At 43.4% G+C, this 16,258-nt stretch overlaps 1 protein-coding gene across 6 annotated transcripts in view; it reads left to right on the forward strand.

The window, feature by feature from the left end:
• Window positions 1-13,703, forward strand: part of Ica1 (islet cell autoantigen 1, 69kDa) — a 145,332-nt gene extending 131,629 nt beyond the window's left edge. For 3 of the 6 annotated variants that reach the window (XM_013019895.1, XM_013019894.1, XM_013019896.1), the window contains 3 exons: window positions 438-707; window positions 10,935-11,024; window positions 13,444-13,703. In XM_013019895.1, the coding sequence (XP_012875349.1) occupies window positions 438-707; window positions 10,935-11,024; window positions 13,444-13,565 (482 nt within the window). In that variant the 3' untranslated portion in view covers window positions 13,566-13,703. The remainder of the gene's footprint in view (window positions 1-437; window positions 708-10,934; window positions 11,025-13,443) is intronic. The other 3 variants (XM_013019898.1, XM_013019897.1, XM_013019899.1) reach the window with 1 other exon arrangement.
• The last annotated feature ends 2,555 nt before the right edge of the window (window positions 13,704-16,258 follow it).

Raw genomic sequence — 16,258 nt, forward strand, 5'->3', positions numbered from 1 at the left:
AGCCAGGCACTGTGATGGCTCATGCCTATAATCCTAGCTACTTAGGAGGCAAAGATCTGGGGATCAAAGTTCAAAGCCAAGTTGAGCAGAAAAGCCCATGAGATACTTATCTCCAATTAAGTAGCAAAAAGCTGGAGGTAGAAGTGTGGCTCAAGTGTTAGAGAGCTTGCCTTGAGCAAAAAAGCCAAGTTGGAGTGCAAGGCTCTGAGTTTAAGCACCAATACCTGAGTGTGTGCACGCGCACGCGCACGCGCGCGCTCACACACACACACACAAGCAAGGAAAGAAAAAGAGGTTATAATGGGATAAATTTATATTTGGATGAACTTTTTCTTAAAAATAGCTAGCAGCCAATCTGTCCTAGTTCGGTTCTATAGACGATTACTGATGCTCAAGCCTTGGGAAGTCATGTGTTCTGTGCTCTGTTGCCTCCTCAGCTTGCCTGGACCCAAAGGCAGGACCCCCAGAGCCCGAAGGTGCTGAGAAGGATGACTTGCTGCTGTTGAGTGAGATCTTCAATGCTTCCTCCCTGGAAGAGGGAGAGTTCAGCAAAGAGTGGGCCGAGGTGTTTGGAGAGCATCGTCTGAAGGAGCCAGCACCCACAGGGCCCCCAGGAGAGCCAGACCCAAAGCTCCCATCAGGCTCTGGATTCCTTCCTTCGCAGCTTTTAGACCAAAATCTGAAAGACTTACAGGCCTCACTACAAGGTACACACTACAGTGACTGAAATTAGCTTCCTTTCCTTATTCATTCTTTGTTCTTCATTTTCATTCAAAGGCAGATTTGTTCCTTCTGTTATGTTTTCTGTATTTGTATTTCATATTCAATGTCTTTCCCTTTTTTTCTCTTCGGTATTGTATTTTTATTTCCAATCCAGTGACTTTTTAGCTGAAATTCCTGAATCATATCCTAACTTTAATATATTCAAATTAAGACCTATTCATTCTGATAATTTCCCCCAAGGTTAACATTTTCATTAGGAAAGTGTTAAAAGGTTGGCTTTGGGTCATATTCTCTTCCTTTGATTAAGGTTTTGTGGGGTGTTTGGTTTTTTTTATTGGCGCCAATATTTGGGCTTAAAAACTCAGGCTTTTATACTCTCTTAACTTTCTCAACAACTTTGAAGTTGTTGCCCTACCACTTTGAGACACAGTTCTACTTCCAGCTTTTTGGTGGCTAATTGGAGATTAGAGTCTCTCAGATTGGCATGCTCAGTCTGACTTCAAACTGCAATCCTCATATCTTACTCTCTTGAGTAGCTAGGATTATAGATGTGAGCCAACACCTGGTTTCATTAAGGCTTTTTTTTTTTGTGGCATACAAGTGGGGCTCAAATTGCCTTCATGATTATGGCCCTGTTGCCTTGGCCAACCCTTCCTGGTCATCAGCCTGAGCTTTCCCATTTGCCACAAAGCAGAATATCTCGTAGCCAGGTAAACATTCCCTCTTTCATACGGACTTTCATTCCGTTGGCCCTTGAACTTTGGGTTCAATCTTGGTTTTATATATACTTTTATATACTTATACTTGCTTTCTCCCTCCTGCCCCTACCCCATGTGTTCCCCCAGCATTTCCTGAAACAGAGGCAGAGAACTTGAATAGTGTCAGCCCAAAAAGCGTTTCCACACTGACGAAAGGCAGTCGACACCACTAGCAAGGAAGGTTTCAAAACACATCAGGGCTCAACAGCAGCCACACACTGGCTGGTTTAAAGTACAGAAAACTCAGGTGAAATGTACTTTTGAGTTACTAAACAGGCAGACCTCAGGAAACAAACTATTTCCTTCTATCTCAATACTTTATTTTCCTTGCATGCAGCATGAATTGTTAAGACAGCTATTACTATTAAGAAATTCTCAAATTGTTCTGTTTTTTTCTTTCTTGTGAATTTACGCTATCTTCTTCATAAACAACGTGTTTATCTGGCACTTACAACTAAGAACAAACAGCAGAGCCAAAATGATTAAGTAATTATGGGCTATTACAACGTTGGGTCTTTGGAGATGAGGTCATAGATTTAGGAGTTGGTGGGCAAGACCAAAAAAAGAAAAAAGAAAAGAAAAAAAAAGTCTTACCTCTTTTTTAAATGAAATCCCTGATTCTTTCTATCTTCCTTTGTGAGTTCTATTTTGTCACCCTCTCATGTGTTAGAATAATAGAGGTAAGAGTGTGGGGATAAGTGAAATCCAGAAATACTCTTCCACCCCGGGTTTCACCCTGGGTTTCACCAGCTCCTATACTGGAGTGTAGACTGTGAGACTGCCAACTGACTTGAGTTTCACCCCACCCACCTGTGGAGGAGGTGCTAAGGGACGTGGGAGAGTTGGGAGGCCAGAGCCTGAGTATTCAGCCCATCTCCTTGGGGCACCAGAGTCTCTCCAGCTGTGTAGTAGAATGATCCTCATTCAGGCTTTCCCCAAGCTTTGGAGACATTAGAGCCCTGCTGATGCTAGGCGCAATGGTGGCTAAATGTCAGTTGCTGTGAAAGACTGAAGGCAGAGCTCTTCTCAGGACCTGCCTGAGAACCATCACAAGGCAGTGGCCATGGGACTTTGCACTTTAGCCTTGCACCATGTCTAAGGGCCAAATAACACATGAGGCAAAGGAGGGAGATGTTCCAACAGTGAGAGAGAAATACAAGTATACTGTGGAAGGAGAAGGAAGTTCTTCAAAGGGAGGCCATTTATTTCCCAGTGAAAGAAACTCTCTGGAGGTTGCAAGTCTAATGCCTTATCAGGCTGCTCACTTATTAGCGATTATTTACTGGGTCTTTCAGCATGCCGAGGTATTGGGGAGACATCTGCAAACAAAACAGGTAAATCTCTATGCTTTTCCTGGAACTCACATTCTGGTGGAAAGAAACAGCAAACAATAAACATCATAAGCAAATCAACATTGTAGGTAAGAAAATGAGTGGTGTTGGGAAGAAACGGAAAAAGAGTAGTAGTAGATGTCAGAGCAGGGCAAATGTTGGAGGATAGCAGGAGAGAGGAGGCTTCAGAATTTACGAGGGCCATGCTGGAGAGATGAGATTCCACTGCAGATTTTTCAAGAGGAGGAAATTAGCCATATAGATACCTGGGCATAGAGGTCAACCTGTACTAAAGACCAGTGTGACATCGTGCTGGTCTTACATAGGATTGAGATTCTCAAATTCTCAGACTAAGCAAGGAGAAAAGTCTCTCAGAAGCCTTGGCTGTTAGACCATCTTGTAGACAAGTCACCTTGCAAGTGACCACCTTGTAGGCTAGGCCACATAGGTAGTAGCCATTTAGAAAACCTTTGGCCCATTTTTAGCCCAAGTAAAATTGGGAACCATCCCAGCATCTTCAGCCATGAAGTGACATGCTCGGAGTTACTATTTAAAAACTCATTTTGGCTGCTAAAAGTATCCGTTCATCCACTGAGGTTCTAGCAAAAGAGCAGTTTTCAGGTAGTTCTTTTGTTGTTTTGAGTTATCAAGTTTCCTTTATATATTCTCATCTACTTGTAGAGTGCCTATGGGACAAGAAAGAATGTCATACCTAAGGGGCTGAAAGAAGTAGCCAGAAGCCAAGCACCAGTGGCCCATGCCTGTAATCCTAGTTATTCAGGAGGCTGAGATCTGAGGATTGCAGTTCAAAGCCAGCCCGGGGAAGGAAAGTCCGTGGAACTCTTATCTCCAATAAACCACCAGAAAACCAGAAGTGGCGCTGTAGCTCAAGTGGTAGAGTGCTAGCCTTGAGCTGAAGAGCTGAGGGACAGCACCCAGGTCCAGAGTTCAAGCCCTACAACCAAAAATCCAAAAACCAAGAAGTAGCCCGTTCCACTTCTAGGATACCACCTAGTGGCACCTTACTTCCATCCCATGTTTCCCATGGTTTAGGGAACCTCCAAAACACATGGGGTACAAATAGAGATTGGGTTCCTGCTTCAGTGGTGGGGCATGTCAGCATGCTCAATCACCTTGTACAGTTCTATCAGGGATCCTTCTGCCTTCCAAAAGAAGAAAGGGTGGAGAAAGGCCTAAGATATTGTTTTTCTTTTTTTGTTATTGTGAAAAAACTGTACAGAGGGGTTACAATTACATGGGCAAGATATTGTTTTTCTTGCTGCCTCCATGGTTTAGAACATCCATCTATATCCATGAACACCGTCATATCCATCTATATCCATGAACACCGTGTAGCAGTAACTATTAAACTCTGGCTACCTTCTCTTAAAATTGTCTTCCCTGATTAACCAGCGCATCTCAAAAACTATGTATAATAGCCTCTGAAATCATTAAGTAGCCAAACTAACTGTGGCCTAGAGAGGCTTCCCAGCACATTGGCTCAGTGAAGAGCCTGATGGGGTTCAGAGTTCCTCCTGTTAAGTGACCCTCCCTTTCTCAGTCTGCAGCCCATGGTCAAGCCTCTCCAACTCTCTTGTTCTTTCCCTTCTCATCTGCAAAATGAGGTATTAGACTCCACTTCTTATCCCTGTGATGTCTTCTAACTTTTGGGCTGAGATTTCAAATCATGGGATTCCATGAATCTATTTGTAGATTTGTAGATGGTAAGAAAGCAGCCCAGATGGCACCTGCCATGGGCCAAACACTATGCTGTGAACTCTCTATCTATGTCACTTTATGCACTTATTCCATATCCTTCCCAGACAGGTTCTAGCATTATCTGTATTTTGTACTCTGGAAAACTGAGGAACCCAGTGGCCCAAGGCCACATACCTAGTAGAGACAGTTGGACTCTGAATATGGCCTGCACCTTCACTAGAACCTCCTGTGGCCTCTCCACCCTGTGTCTTTGGTCCAGTAGCTCCCATCATGGCTCTTCAGGCCTTGCCTTGGATGCTGCAGGAGGAAGAGCAGGACTTGTCATGATCAGCCTAGTAACACACAAGAACAAAGACACCCACAGGTAGCTACAGAGGAGCATTGTGAGTATGGAGAGACAAAGACCCTGTTCAACACAGAAATCTAATAGTGTTTAATAGTGTTCAAGAAATTGGATTGTCCTACGAAGTCTTTATGGATTTACATATCTGTGCTGAGTCTCATCACTGTCATTTTGAGGAGTTCAAGCTCTACTCAAGACCAGAGAATCAGTCAGCAGTGCAAAGTTCTGGCTGCTTCCACAGTTGCTCAGTTTCTCCTACCACCTCCTCTCTTTGCTCCTGCTCCATCTTTTCAGTCTTTGATGTCTGAGATTCTCCTATGCCCACCTTCTTCTTTGACACCTCTCGTCATTCTGTTCCCCAGCCTTCTGGAAGGATGCCAAGGAAAAGTTTAAAAAAAATTATTTCCTACTTCCCTCTGACTTTAAGCCCTACAAATTCCAAAAAAGATTTCATATCAGATCAGTTTGTGCTACAAATGAAAGAGTTAATTTCAGCTGAAATGTCTTTCTAAAGTTATCAGCATGATGGGACTTGGGTTTCCTGTGTCATACAGTGATGAGAAAATTGTGCCTTCCTGGGGCCTCTTAGCATGAGTAGGAGGAGAGCCAGCTTGAGACGAATGTGCAAGTAGAGACTAAGCAAGCTATGGGAAGCCTCAGATCCTTCTCAGTGCTTCTCAATGCTCCACCAATAACTAAAATTTAATTTTAAAGCAATTCTGATAGTGGAGGGATTTTTAGCTGCTCAAACATAAATATGCTATAATATCCTTCAGTTTAGTTTTCAGCAAATCTTATCCCAGATTCTGTGTGTGTTTGTATTGTGTGTGTGTGTGTGTGTGTGTGTGTGTGTGTGTGTGTGTGTGTGTGTGTGTTGCTGGGATTTGAACTCAAGGCCTTTTGTTAACTAAGTGAGCGTTCAAACACATGAGCACACACTCAGCCTCTTTTGCTTTTTTTTCAGATAGGGTCTCAGGCTTTTGTTTGAGTCAACCTTGGGTCACAATCCTTCTACCTCTACTTCTCATGTAGCTGGGATTACAAGCATAAACCACCATGTTCAATATTGTTTAGATTTGGAGAGCTTTGTGTTCCTTCAGACTATTGATGGTTTTGCCCAATTCTCAGATGTGGTTTACCATCTGAGTGGGTTGCCATTTAAGGCTAGAGTAACATCAAGTTGTGGATGATCTCAAACTAGAGATCATCTCTTACTATTTTTAACTGAAGGTGGTTCCAGGTTATTGACATCGCCAGTACTCAGTAGACTGATGTCACGGAAAAGATGGTGGTTGAACACAGGGAAGGCATTCTCTGTACAAGCCAGTGGGATTGTTAGTGTTACAAAGGAACAGCACTTTCTTTTTGTGCACATATATACATATACACACACACACACACACACACACACACACACACAAACACACATATATATTATTGTAAAGATACTATACAGAGGGGTTACAGTTACATGAGTAAGGTAATGAGTAAATTTCGTATCAAGCATTGGTACCTACCATCCCTTTCCTCCCTACCTCTCCAACTCCTCTCCCCTCCCCCCCCAAGTTGTAAAGTTCATTTTCAACATAGTGTCTTGTACATATCATTGTTACAATGGATCAACCTGTATCCTCATTTCAGCATTTTGTTATTTTCCTTCCCCTCCCCAAATTAGAAAAATGTATATATAAGATGCAGGACACTGGAATCAAACATGGTGAAAACAGGGGTTATACCACAGGGAAAGAACATACAAAAGAAACAAAAAAAACACATAGTACATTATAAATACATTTAAAAAACAACAGCAAGAAAGATAAAACCTCTTGTGTCCCTATTTTGGGGTTTATTTCGCTTAGAATCATCTTATATGGTCATATGTACATAGCTTTTGACCTCTTCTGCTTGACTCAGACATATACTAGTTATTGCAGATAAGGGAAACCATGAGACCTATGTTTCTTTGAGCCTGGCTTACTTCACTTAATATAATTTTTTCTAAGACTTTCTACTTCCTAACAGATGAGGAAGTATCATTCTTTCTGATGGAGGCATAGAATTCCATTGTGCATATATACCACATTTTCTTGATCCATTCATCTTCTGAGGGGCATCTAGGTTGGTTCCATATCTTAGCTATGGTGAATAATGAGCAGCAGCACTTTCTAAGCCTGCTGAGGAACATCAAAGCAAGTCCTGGAGAGCTGCAGAATTAAGTGCCTCTCTTAGTTCATAAAAGGAACCTTGATGAGCATCTCTTCCACCCACATTTTGCAGATGAGGAAATAAAGGAACCTCAGAAAGGTCTTGCAATTTGCCAAGTTGTTGCAATTTTTCCACCAGTAGAGTAAGTTCTAAACTCACTTAGTTTATAAGGTCCCTTAGGACCTGCCTCCAGTTTCATGGCTGCCTGAACCTCCCACACCTTCACTTAGCATGACTCAATGATGCTGTTCTGCCAGAGAACCGTGTAATCTATTCATACACTGGACTCCAGCCATATTGAGCTCCAATGTGCCCTGTTCTTCCCACCCACAGGGCCTTGGCACATGCTCTCATTATGGCATAGCATCCCACCTACACTGTGCGGTAATTTTCCTGGTTGACTCTTCCTTTGGGGTCTCAGTTTCAATCTCATTCCATCCAGGGAGCTTTCTTTGACTCCTCATCATTCCTAAAGTCAGTATTATGTGTTTCTGCCATTATATCCTGTACTTATAACTGTTCCTCTTTTCTTACCTAATTGAAAAATTAAGGTAAGAAATTTCATTTCTGCCGTTTGCACTAGGTTGTTAAAGAAATAGATCCATATTTGTGTTTCTCACTATCGTTCCAGGAAACAGCTCAGTGCCTAGAATTCAAGGGATGATGATGCATGGATGAATGGATGATGAATGGGTAGATGGATGGATGGTAAAATGATGAATGGATCATGGATGGATAGCAACAACGGAGAGACCAAAATGGGCAGAATGGACACTAGAATAAAAGAAGACAGACTTAAAGTGTAGATCACTGGGGAAATAATGCTCTCAGAAGTTGCTCCTGATGTCTGCTGAGTTACACACACACACACACACACACACACAAAACCAGTTCAGTGTAGACTTAGTTCATTCCTGCTCTCCAGCCTCTCTACTACCTGGTTTCATCCTCAATATCCCAGTGCAACTGTAGAACAGCTTGGGAGACGGGAATTTTTATCCACTCCTTGCAGGTGTGGAATGGGGCTGGGGAGGGAGTGTGGGTGGCAGGGTACTGCTTGGCCACTGAGACTATGGTGCTCCTACTTTGCCTTTCATTGCCACCTATACTGCCAGCCCATCTCAGAGCTCTCCAGTAACTGAGATCAGTAACCTGGTCTGGGCTTTTGCTGTGCCAGGGATGAGTTGCTTTATGGCAAAGTACTTGGAATGGTTGGCTCTGGCCTTGCCTCTGCTCTCACTGGTCATTGGTAACTCTGGCTGGTTTGTATTTTCCCATATGTAAGTAACAGGGGCAGGGTTGCTGTGATAAAATTGTATATGTGCTTTTTGCGAATGGACAGCACATTTGACATATCAAAGGAACCTAAAAGCTAGGAGGGTTCTGACATTCACAGAGCTCCTAGCGCCCTCCCGCCCCTGCCCTTCATCCTGGCTCACTCTCCGGCTGTCAGCATGGGGAGACATCTTTCCAGCCACACCTTCATGTTAAAAAATGCCTCAGCCAACTAACGCTGACGAGAGAGCAGTTGATGGTAATTACCAGGATATTAGCAACTCTAAATAGCATTTTTTTTTCCTGACAGAAGCCATTTGAAGTTTGGCTTGGTGTTCCATCCATAATTACCCTCATTGCACCCTTCCCCTAATAATTTCCAGAATGATATGAGTGAGGTTGAAATCACAGCTGAGCTTAGTATTTGGGGGTTTTTTCATAGCTGGTGTCACATCTGTACTATTTTATCCGTTTGTGCACGCATACTTAAACAGTTAGATGGATGCTTAAGAACTATTCTAAGGAGAAAATGTGATTCGACACACTGGCTGCCATTTCTGTTTTGCACTACCAGGCAAAGATGTCCTGTGGGTTTGTAAAAAAGCTAAGGCATACCATCCCAGCTATTAAAAAAGAAAATGCTTCAAGCTCTTCCTTCTCAATGCCCTGGGCTGTGGAGAAGTTCCCAAATGTATGGATTCTACCTGTTGCTCTTTTGGATCGTGAGTGTTTAGGTAACTAACACTCAGAATGTCATAGTAACAAAGAATTCAACGAGAAGATATTTATGGGCTAGCGGGTTACAGTGGGGCGCTTATATACCCTTCACAAGACCTTGAGTTTGACTCTCCAGTACTCAAAAGAAAAGTAAAAGGCATTTATTTTGCCATGTACTAGTAGTTCATGCCTATAATTCTAGCTACTCAGGAGGCTGAGGTATGGCACATCACAGTTTTGAGACCAGCCTAGGAAGAAAAGTCTATGAGACTCCATCTCCAAAATAACTGTCAAAATCTGAGCTGGAGGCTCACTTCTCACAGTTCAAAGGAGTATGTTATCTTAATTAAACCATCATCTATTTAAACTCTCATTGTATCAGGCAGTGAACTAAAGGATACAAAAATAACCCTGGCTCAAGGGGTTCATTACTCTGTCTGCAGGGATGGGTAACCTTTTTTTCTGCCAAGGGCCATTTGGATATTTATTACATCATCCATGGGTCTGGATTTGAAGAGAAGCTCCTAGACTTATTGAATTTTGAGTCTCATCTTTGGTGGGACCACATCAAAGTAGTGAGGGCCCTACCAAATGATCTTATGAGTGAGATTCTGCTCTTAAAAAATTGTTTCTCTGACCTACCTGAACTCTGCTATCCACATATGATATTTCTTACAGGCCCTATCTTTCTTTAAAACAAAACAAGCCAGGCACCGGGGCCTCAAGCTTATAATCCCAGCTACTCAGGAGACTGAGAGCTGAGGATTGCAGTTTATAGCCTGTCCAGGCAGGAAAGTTCATGAGACTCTTATCTCCACTAAGCTACCTAAAAAAATGAAAGAAAGAAAGAAAAAGAAAAAAAAAGAAAAGAAAAGCTTGAAGTGGAGCTATGGCTCAAGTGGGTAGAGTACTACCCTTGAGCACAAAATCTCAGGGCATCCCAGTAAAAGGACATAGTTTAAGCATAATGGTCCCATGGTACATTGTCTAATGGTCTACATTTTACATTTCACAAGATGAATTAGCAATAGCTTTAATCACAAACACCATCCTGTTTTAAGTATTTTGGTGCACACTGAAGAAAAACTTCTTTATGTCATCTAGAAGCTCTCAACCTACAGAGCTAAAGCAGAGATGCAAAGAGGCATATGGTAGTTCTAAATGAAGTCCTACCAAAATGTCCAGACAGATAGTAAATGCTGTGGGAAACTGGGGTTTGCATTCCTAAAATGAGAGTGCTGCATGTGTCTAAGCACTCAGCGGCAGGCAGGCACATAGGAACAGGGGCAGGACATTGAGTTACATGAGCTAAGTGCAACTGTAGCGTATATTAAAGCAAACTGCTGGACTGACATTTTATTTATATTAATTAAGCACCCCAAATTTAAACTAGTTGTGCAGAAGATACAGACTGGATCATTTTGGAAGCAGAGGGTGCAGTTTCTAGTTCTGATGCCATGTTTATTTAATGCTGTTCAGATTTAAGCATACCCCATTTGGGACAGGAAAACAAGACATTTGATTTCCTTGGCACACTATGATCTGATGTTAATATGAGATGACTGTTCTTGGGAATAAAAATGGGACAACAGTTAGAAAAGTTTTTTTATTAGATGCTTTAACTTACTTTTCAATGTCTTCTTTGTTTTTCAAAATCCAATCTCTTCCTTGGCCTTCCATATTTTGAAATTGGGCATGACTCTTCTATCTCTTGTCCTCTTAAATATATTCCGTTAGGAGAAACATGGAAGAAGGGGCTTGTTAAATATCCTCTGCTCTCTCTTTGAACTCTGGCACGGTTTAGGAGCTGGTGGGTCAGTGTAACTCTTGCTAGATATAATGTCCTCTGGTTTTGAATATTAGGCTGGTCAGAGAGCAGTGTGAGTCTTCCTCCTATTCCATGGCCAGCACCAGAATCAAGCAATCCAAATGACAACAGCTCTGCACTTAAAGGTAATACAGAATTCTGCCATTGGCATGATAGTGGCCCTCCCTTCTGGCAGCCTAAGACTATACTGTACTACTGATCTCCATTTGAATATCTAGAGCTCTAAGCAGAGCCATGAGATGAAGTGTTTTACATGATCCTGGAAGTTACATTCTTGGCTTGTAGATTAAGTAAATAAGTCATAGGCCATCTGTCATTACTCATTGGTTAATCTTTATAAATAAATTGATACACTACTTGTTCAAAGGAAAATACATTCAACCAATGAGTATTAGACCTTTACTGAATGCCAGGTACTGTTTGCAATCTCATTAAATAATACCCTAAGACAGGAATGGCAGAGTATACCTCTCTTAAGCATAATGGTCCTTACTCTCTTAATTCATAATTTCCGTTATCAAATTGCATCTAAGCTAGATGAATCAATATCTGTGAGTGTTGGGTTGCAGTAGAAATACTAAGAATAGAAGAGGCTATAATGGTTTGCTGTCTTTAAAATACTGCTGAGGGCTAGGGACGTGGCTCAAGTGATGAGGTGCCAGCCTAGCAACCACAAGGTCCTATGTTCCAATGCCAGTACCATCAACTAAAAGAAAAAATGTGGAGACATGGCTCATAGAAGAGTGTTTGTATAGCAAGACCCTGAACTGAAACAAACAAACAAAAATCCTGCCAAACAATACTCTTAACCTTTTCTCCATCAGGTATTTAATTTGTGCTTCTCAGAAAGGGCTAGGTTTCTTAGTTTTCAAAAGAGGTTCTTTCAAGCTCATGAAGCCTGTTCTGTTTTGGGACAGGCCTCCAAAAAGAACATCTGCTGGACAGAAGATCTCATGTGTATGTTACAGCTGTCTCTCTGTTCCTTTGGTCATCGCCCACTTTTCTTTGACCACAGAAAGTTAAAGGAAATGTCTGTTCCATCACCATCAAAAAGTGCTCCTTTAATGTTCTTTTAAGTGTTGTGCAAATAAGTTACACCTGTTTTTTTTGACCCCAGTAATAGAGGACCGGTGAGTGTGAGAGTTGCCCACCCCCAAAAGTATAATCACCTGGCTCCTCATAGCAGGGTCATGATCAGCTTCTGAGGATCTGCTAAGACCTTGGCAGAGGTTAGAAGGGGAAGTGGCATATTATTACTTGCAGATATTTTTAAGATATCTTGATACTCTCTATCAACAATAAAGATAAACGAACCCACCTAAAACAGTCTTGCCCCATACAAATCTTTGTGTGACACCATACATGGTAACTAAAGAAGAGTCATCTCCCCCCGCCCCCTCTGCCTTTTTTAAAGCAGTTCCTTCCATCTCCTAACCTTTGATTGAATTAGACTGAATATTCTCAACTCTTGATTTATCATATCAAAATAAAGGCTGACCACAGGGGCTTTAGTTAATGTTTTATGGAATAATAATCTGCATATTACTAACTTAGCTAGCAATAGTTTTATCTCAGTAATAGATATATTGATTATATCATAATAAGGTCATGTTCTATTTCAAGATATTTTGAAGAAAGGATAGGAATCATAAGAATAAAATGACCCAATTCAGCATCTCGGCATCCGTGCCATTTTAACAATAAGACCAAAGAGCTCTGTTTTTGTGGCTATAATTCTATCATTTTGCCACATTTAGCAACTTTTCCTCCCTACCTTTTTTGAGATCTTTTCTGCCACAGGATACACACATTTCTAGTTTCTTCCATCTAGAAGAACACTCATTTTCTTCATCCTTCTGACACCATCGCCTGTTAAAAAAAGAAGAAGAAAAAGAAAAGCACAGGTCAACTAAGCCAATGAACTTAGGCTTGCATGAGGCAATGTTTTGAAAATGTTCTCCTCATCTGGAAGATAATTTGTATAACAGGATTCAGAAAGCGAGGGGTTTTGGTAAAATAGCAGATAAGGGAATTCCATGGGCCTACCTAACAGGAAAGGGTGAAAAAGGCAAGAGGAAGCCAGGGCTAAGTGCAGCCTCCTGTGGGCCTGTGGTTTGAAGGGTGAAAAGAGGCCCCAAGATCTCCCTAGAACCACTAGATATGAAGAGATGCTTCCAGCAGACCCTGGAAAGCACCTTGTTTCTTCCTCTCTTCAGTGTGATGTCTGAAATTACTATTTCCTGGTTGTGGTGAAGTAACAGGGTGTGTGCTTTTTGAGCAACTCTCAGGGCTATGTGGCCATTTAGCTGGGGTTGGATTATCAGTGCGAGTTAACACAGAGCTAGTTCTTCACTGAGCTTCAGGCCACAGTTTAGAAATGTTACCCAACCAAGCCGCCAGCCAGGAGATGTGAAATTCCCTATCTGTTCGAGACAGGGTAACAGAAATTTTCCCTTTTCCAGATGATGCATGCCCATACCCAGTATAGCAGAGTTTGGCACTGGGAAGGTGGGTGTGGTGATGTTTCTCTTCCTCTCTCCTCAGAGCCTGCCAAGGCTTCCTCAGACCTGACTGCCTGGTTCAGCCTCTTTGCGGACCTCGATCCCTTATCAAATCCTGATGCTATTGGGAAAACTGATAAAGAACACGAATTGCTCAATGCATGAGTTTGCAGCCTTCGAGAAGAAGCCCTCTTGCTGCTCCACACCACCTCACCTGGGGCAAGCAGAAGTATAATGTAATCAGTATGCTGTTTTAATATTTATGCACCATTTTAATAAAATGGAAGGGTCAGTGGCCCTGTTTATAATTGTATAATTATTTACTCCTCTTTGGTATAAAGTGTTCTCTCTGTGGATCTAAACAATATAAAAATCTAAATGGTACAGAGTATTCAGAGGTGATGTCCAGGTCAACACTCACCTGCCAGCACCTGCCAACACCTGCCAACCCCCTATCCCTGCTGCTGTGGTATCAAGGGGCTATGGTGAGATTTGAGTCCAAGTCATAAACCTGTGTGTGTGTGTGTGTGTGTGTGTGTGTGTGTGTGTATACCAGTATTAGGGCTTGAACTCAGGGTCTTACACACTCAAGGCTGGTGCTCTCCCACTTGAGCTCCACTTCCAGCCTCTTTCAGTTGGCACTAAGTCTCACAGATTTGTCTTCCCCAGCTGACTTTGGCCCCAGATGATCAGATCTCAGCCTTCTGACTAGCTAGGCTTATAGGGGTGAGCTACCAACAGCCAGTGCAGCCTGGTTAGGTTTAAGCAAAGTGTCCTACACTCCTTCAAGGCAGCAGGAGGCTTACAAAACTTAACGCCTCCTCCTGTTGTCCTCCTCTCATCCGCCTGAGGGAGGTGGTGTAGGAAGAGACCCTCTTCCTGTTAAACCACCTTTTAATGAGCACTGGAGGAAGCTCTGGCCAACCAAAGACACCACACACCATCCCCAAAGCACTTTGCCAGGTGGCGTGCAACCTCACAGTAGCGGGGGCGTGGGGCTTCGCTGCTTTTGATGGAACACAGACATATTTGCAGATGCTGCCATCTCCTTTGGTCCCCTTCATGGTTGGAATCCAAAAGCATGCATTTCTGGAACCACATGACATGTTGGGGGTTTTTTTGTCCTTTTTCTATTAAACAGAAAACATTTGACATGCAAAGGCAAGTTATGGATTCTGCTGCGGGGACTCAGTGTTGTTCTGTGGGTGTGGAGGTTAGAGGGGGACAAAGGAGGAGGAGGAGGAGGAGGAGGAAGAATCCTACCTGCAGCCTTGTAGCCATCGGCTTCACTTCCTTAGCCAGGCAGCTGGGGTATGGGGGTATGTGAGCTTTTGCGGGATCTGGCATTTGAGCACAAGGACAGATACTCTACCAGTGTGACAGACCCCAGAGCTGGCACATCTCCTTCCTGTGTCACAAAGGACCTGCTGGGTAAGGGCCTCGCAATCTCAGAGGCCCATGTACATCTTTCAGTGCAAATGCAGCTCTACATGAGCATGGACTCAGGTGATAAACGAAGAAGCAAATAGTTCTTGATGTTTGGTTACGCCTGACTCAAAAGAATACTATGGAAGGGGCTGACTGCAGACACAACCTCTGAGCTCTAATGAACACTGGAGACGGGCTGTGGAGGAAGTTGTAGCACAGGAAAGAATGATCCTCTAGGGAAAGTGCTGGAGACGCAGTGGGAGACACAGCTGCCATCGCTCTGTTAGCTTCCCGCCCAGCACAGGCATTCAGGAAGTCTTTTGTGGGACCCACAGCCTGACCTTTATGGATTTTGAGAACATCAGTATACACACTAGGACGCTGCCTCACACTCCTCTCATGCACACACAAGACTTGTTGTCTCTCCAGACCCCCTTCGACATCCCAAGACCTGTACTTTTACACGTGCCTCCCTGGGCTACCATCCCAACTCTACCTGTTCTCTCAAGAGCCTCCTCAAAGTCCCTCCCACTACGGGGGGGGGCAGTGTCTCCCAATTGCAACCCCAGGTTTCCTGTGATTCAGAACCAGTGTTCATGCTTCCCTGAAAACTTCCTAATCCCTTCCCTTCCTCCCAGCACATAAACGCAAGCCAGGATGCTGCTCTGTCTCGTCTGGTAAGTCTGTAGCCTCTTACCATGAAGTGCTGCCACCATAGAGAACTGGGCCCCTACTTGCCCAAATCTCTCTCCCCAGCAACTAGGAAGCAAAAGGTTAGTGATTGCCAAATCAACTTGTCCTCCACAGAACTCGCGTCCTAGTCACATCCTGGGTCATGTTTGCAGCCCAGAAGCAACACAGCACCAGCAAGGAGGAGGTGAAGCTGGAGGGTAGGAATGGGGTGGGGGGGGGGAGGTTCAGTTTTGAATGGCTTTAAATACCAACAGGCTGCATTTCAAAATTGATCTGTGGATGAAGGGGAGACGATTGTGGGAGTTGAACAGGCTTTGTAACTAGGGAAAGGAAAGAATTGCCCATGGAGGCATTTTCTCCTCAAATTTTCTTTACTTTCAAAAAATGAAAGAAAAGAAAAGAAAAAGGGATTCCATCCCCTCTCCCATCTGCAGTCCACTCGGCCAGCCTCTTGATCCCTTTTGATAGGCGTGTTTTGATCCGGGCTCACACAAAGCCCCTCAACCACCTCTCCAGTTTAAGGAGAAGCAGCTGCTGCCTGATTCTCTTGTAAGTGGCCTGCACGCCAGCCTGGCCAGGGGGCTTCCTCTGGGAGCCACCTCGGGGGGCCGACCCAGCTGCCCACAGCCTGTCTCTGGCATGAAGAAGACAAAGGTGCCTTACCCTCGCTTCTCCCTCATTTCCATCCCATATGGGGAGGCCAGCCTGAGCCCCACGTGCATGCGACAGGGCATGCT

Source organism: Dipodomys ordii, unplaced genomic scaffold (assembly GCF_000151885.1).
Source record: "Dipodomys ordii isolate 6190 unplaced genomic scaffold, Dord_2.0 Scaffold48, whole genome shotgun sequence".
NCBI lineage: Eukaryota > Metazoa > Chordata > Mammalia > Rodentia > Heteromyidae > Dipodomys > Dipodomys ordii.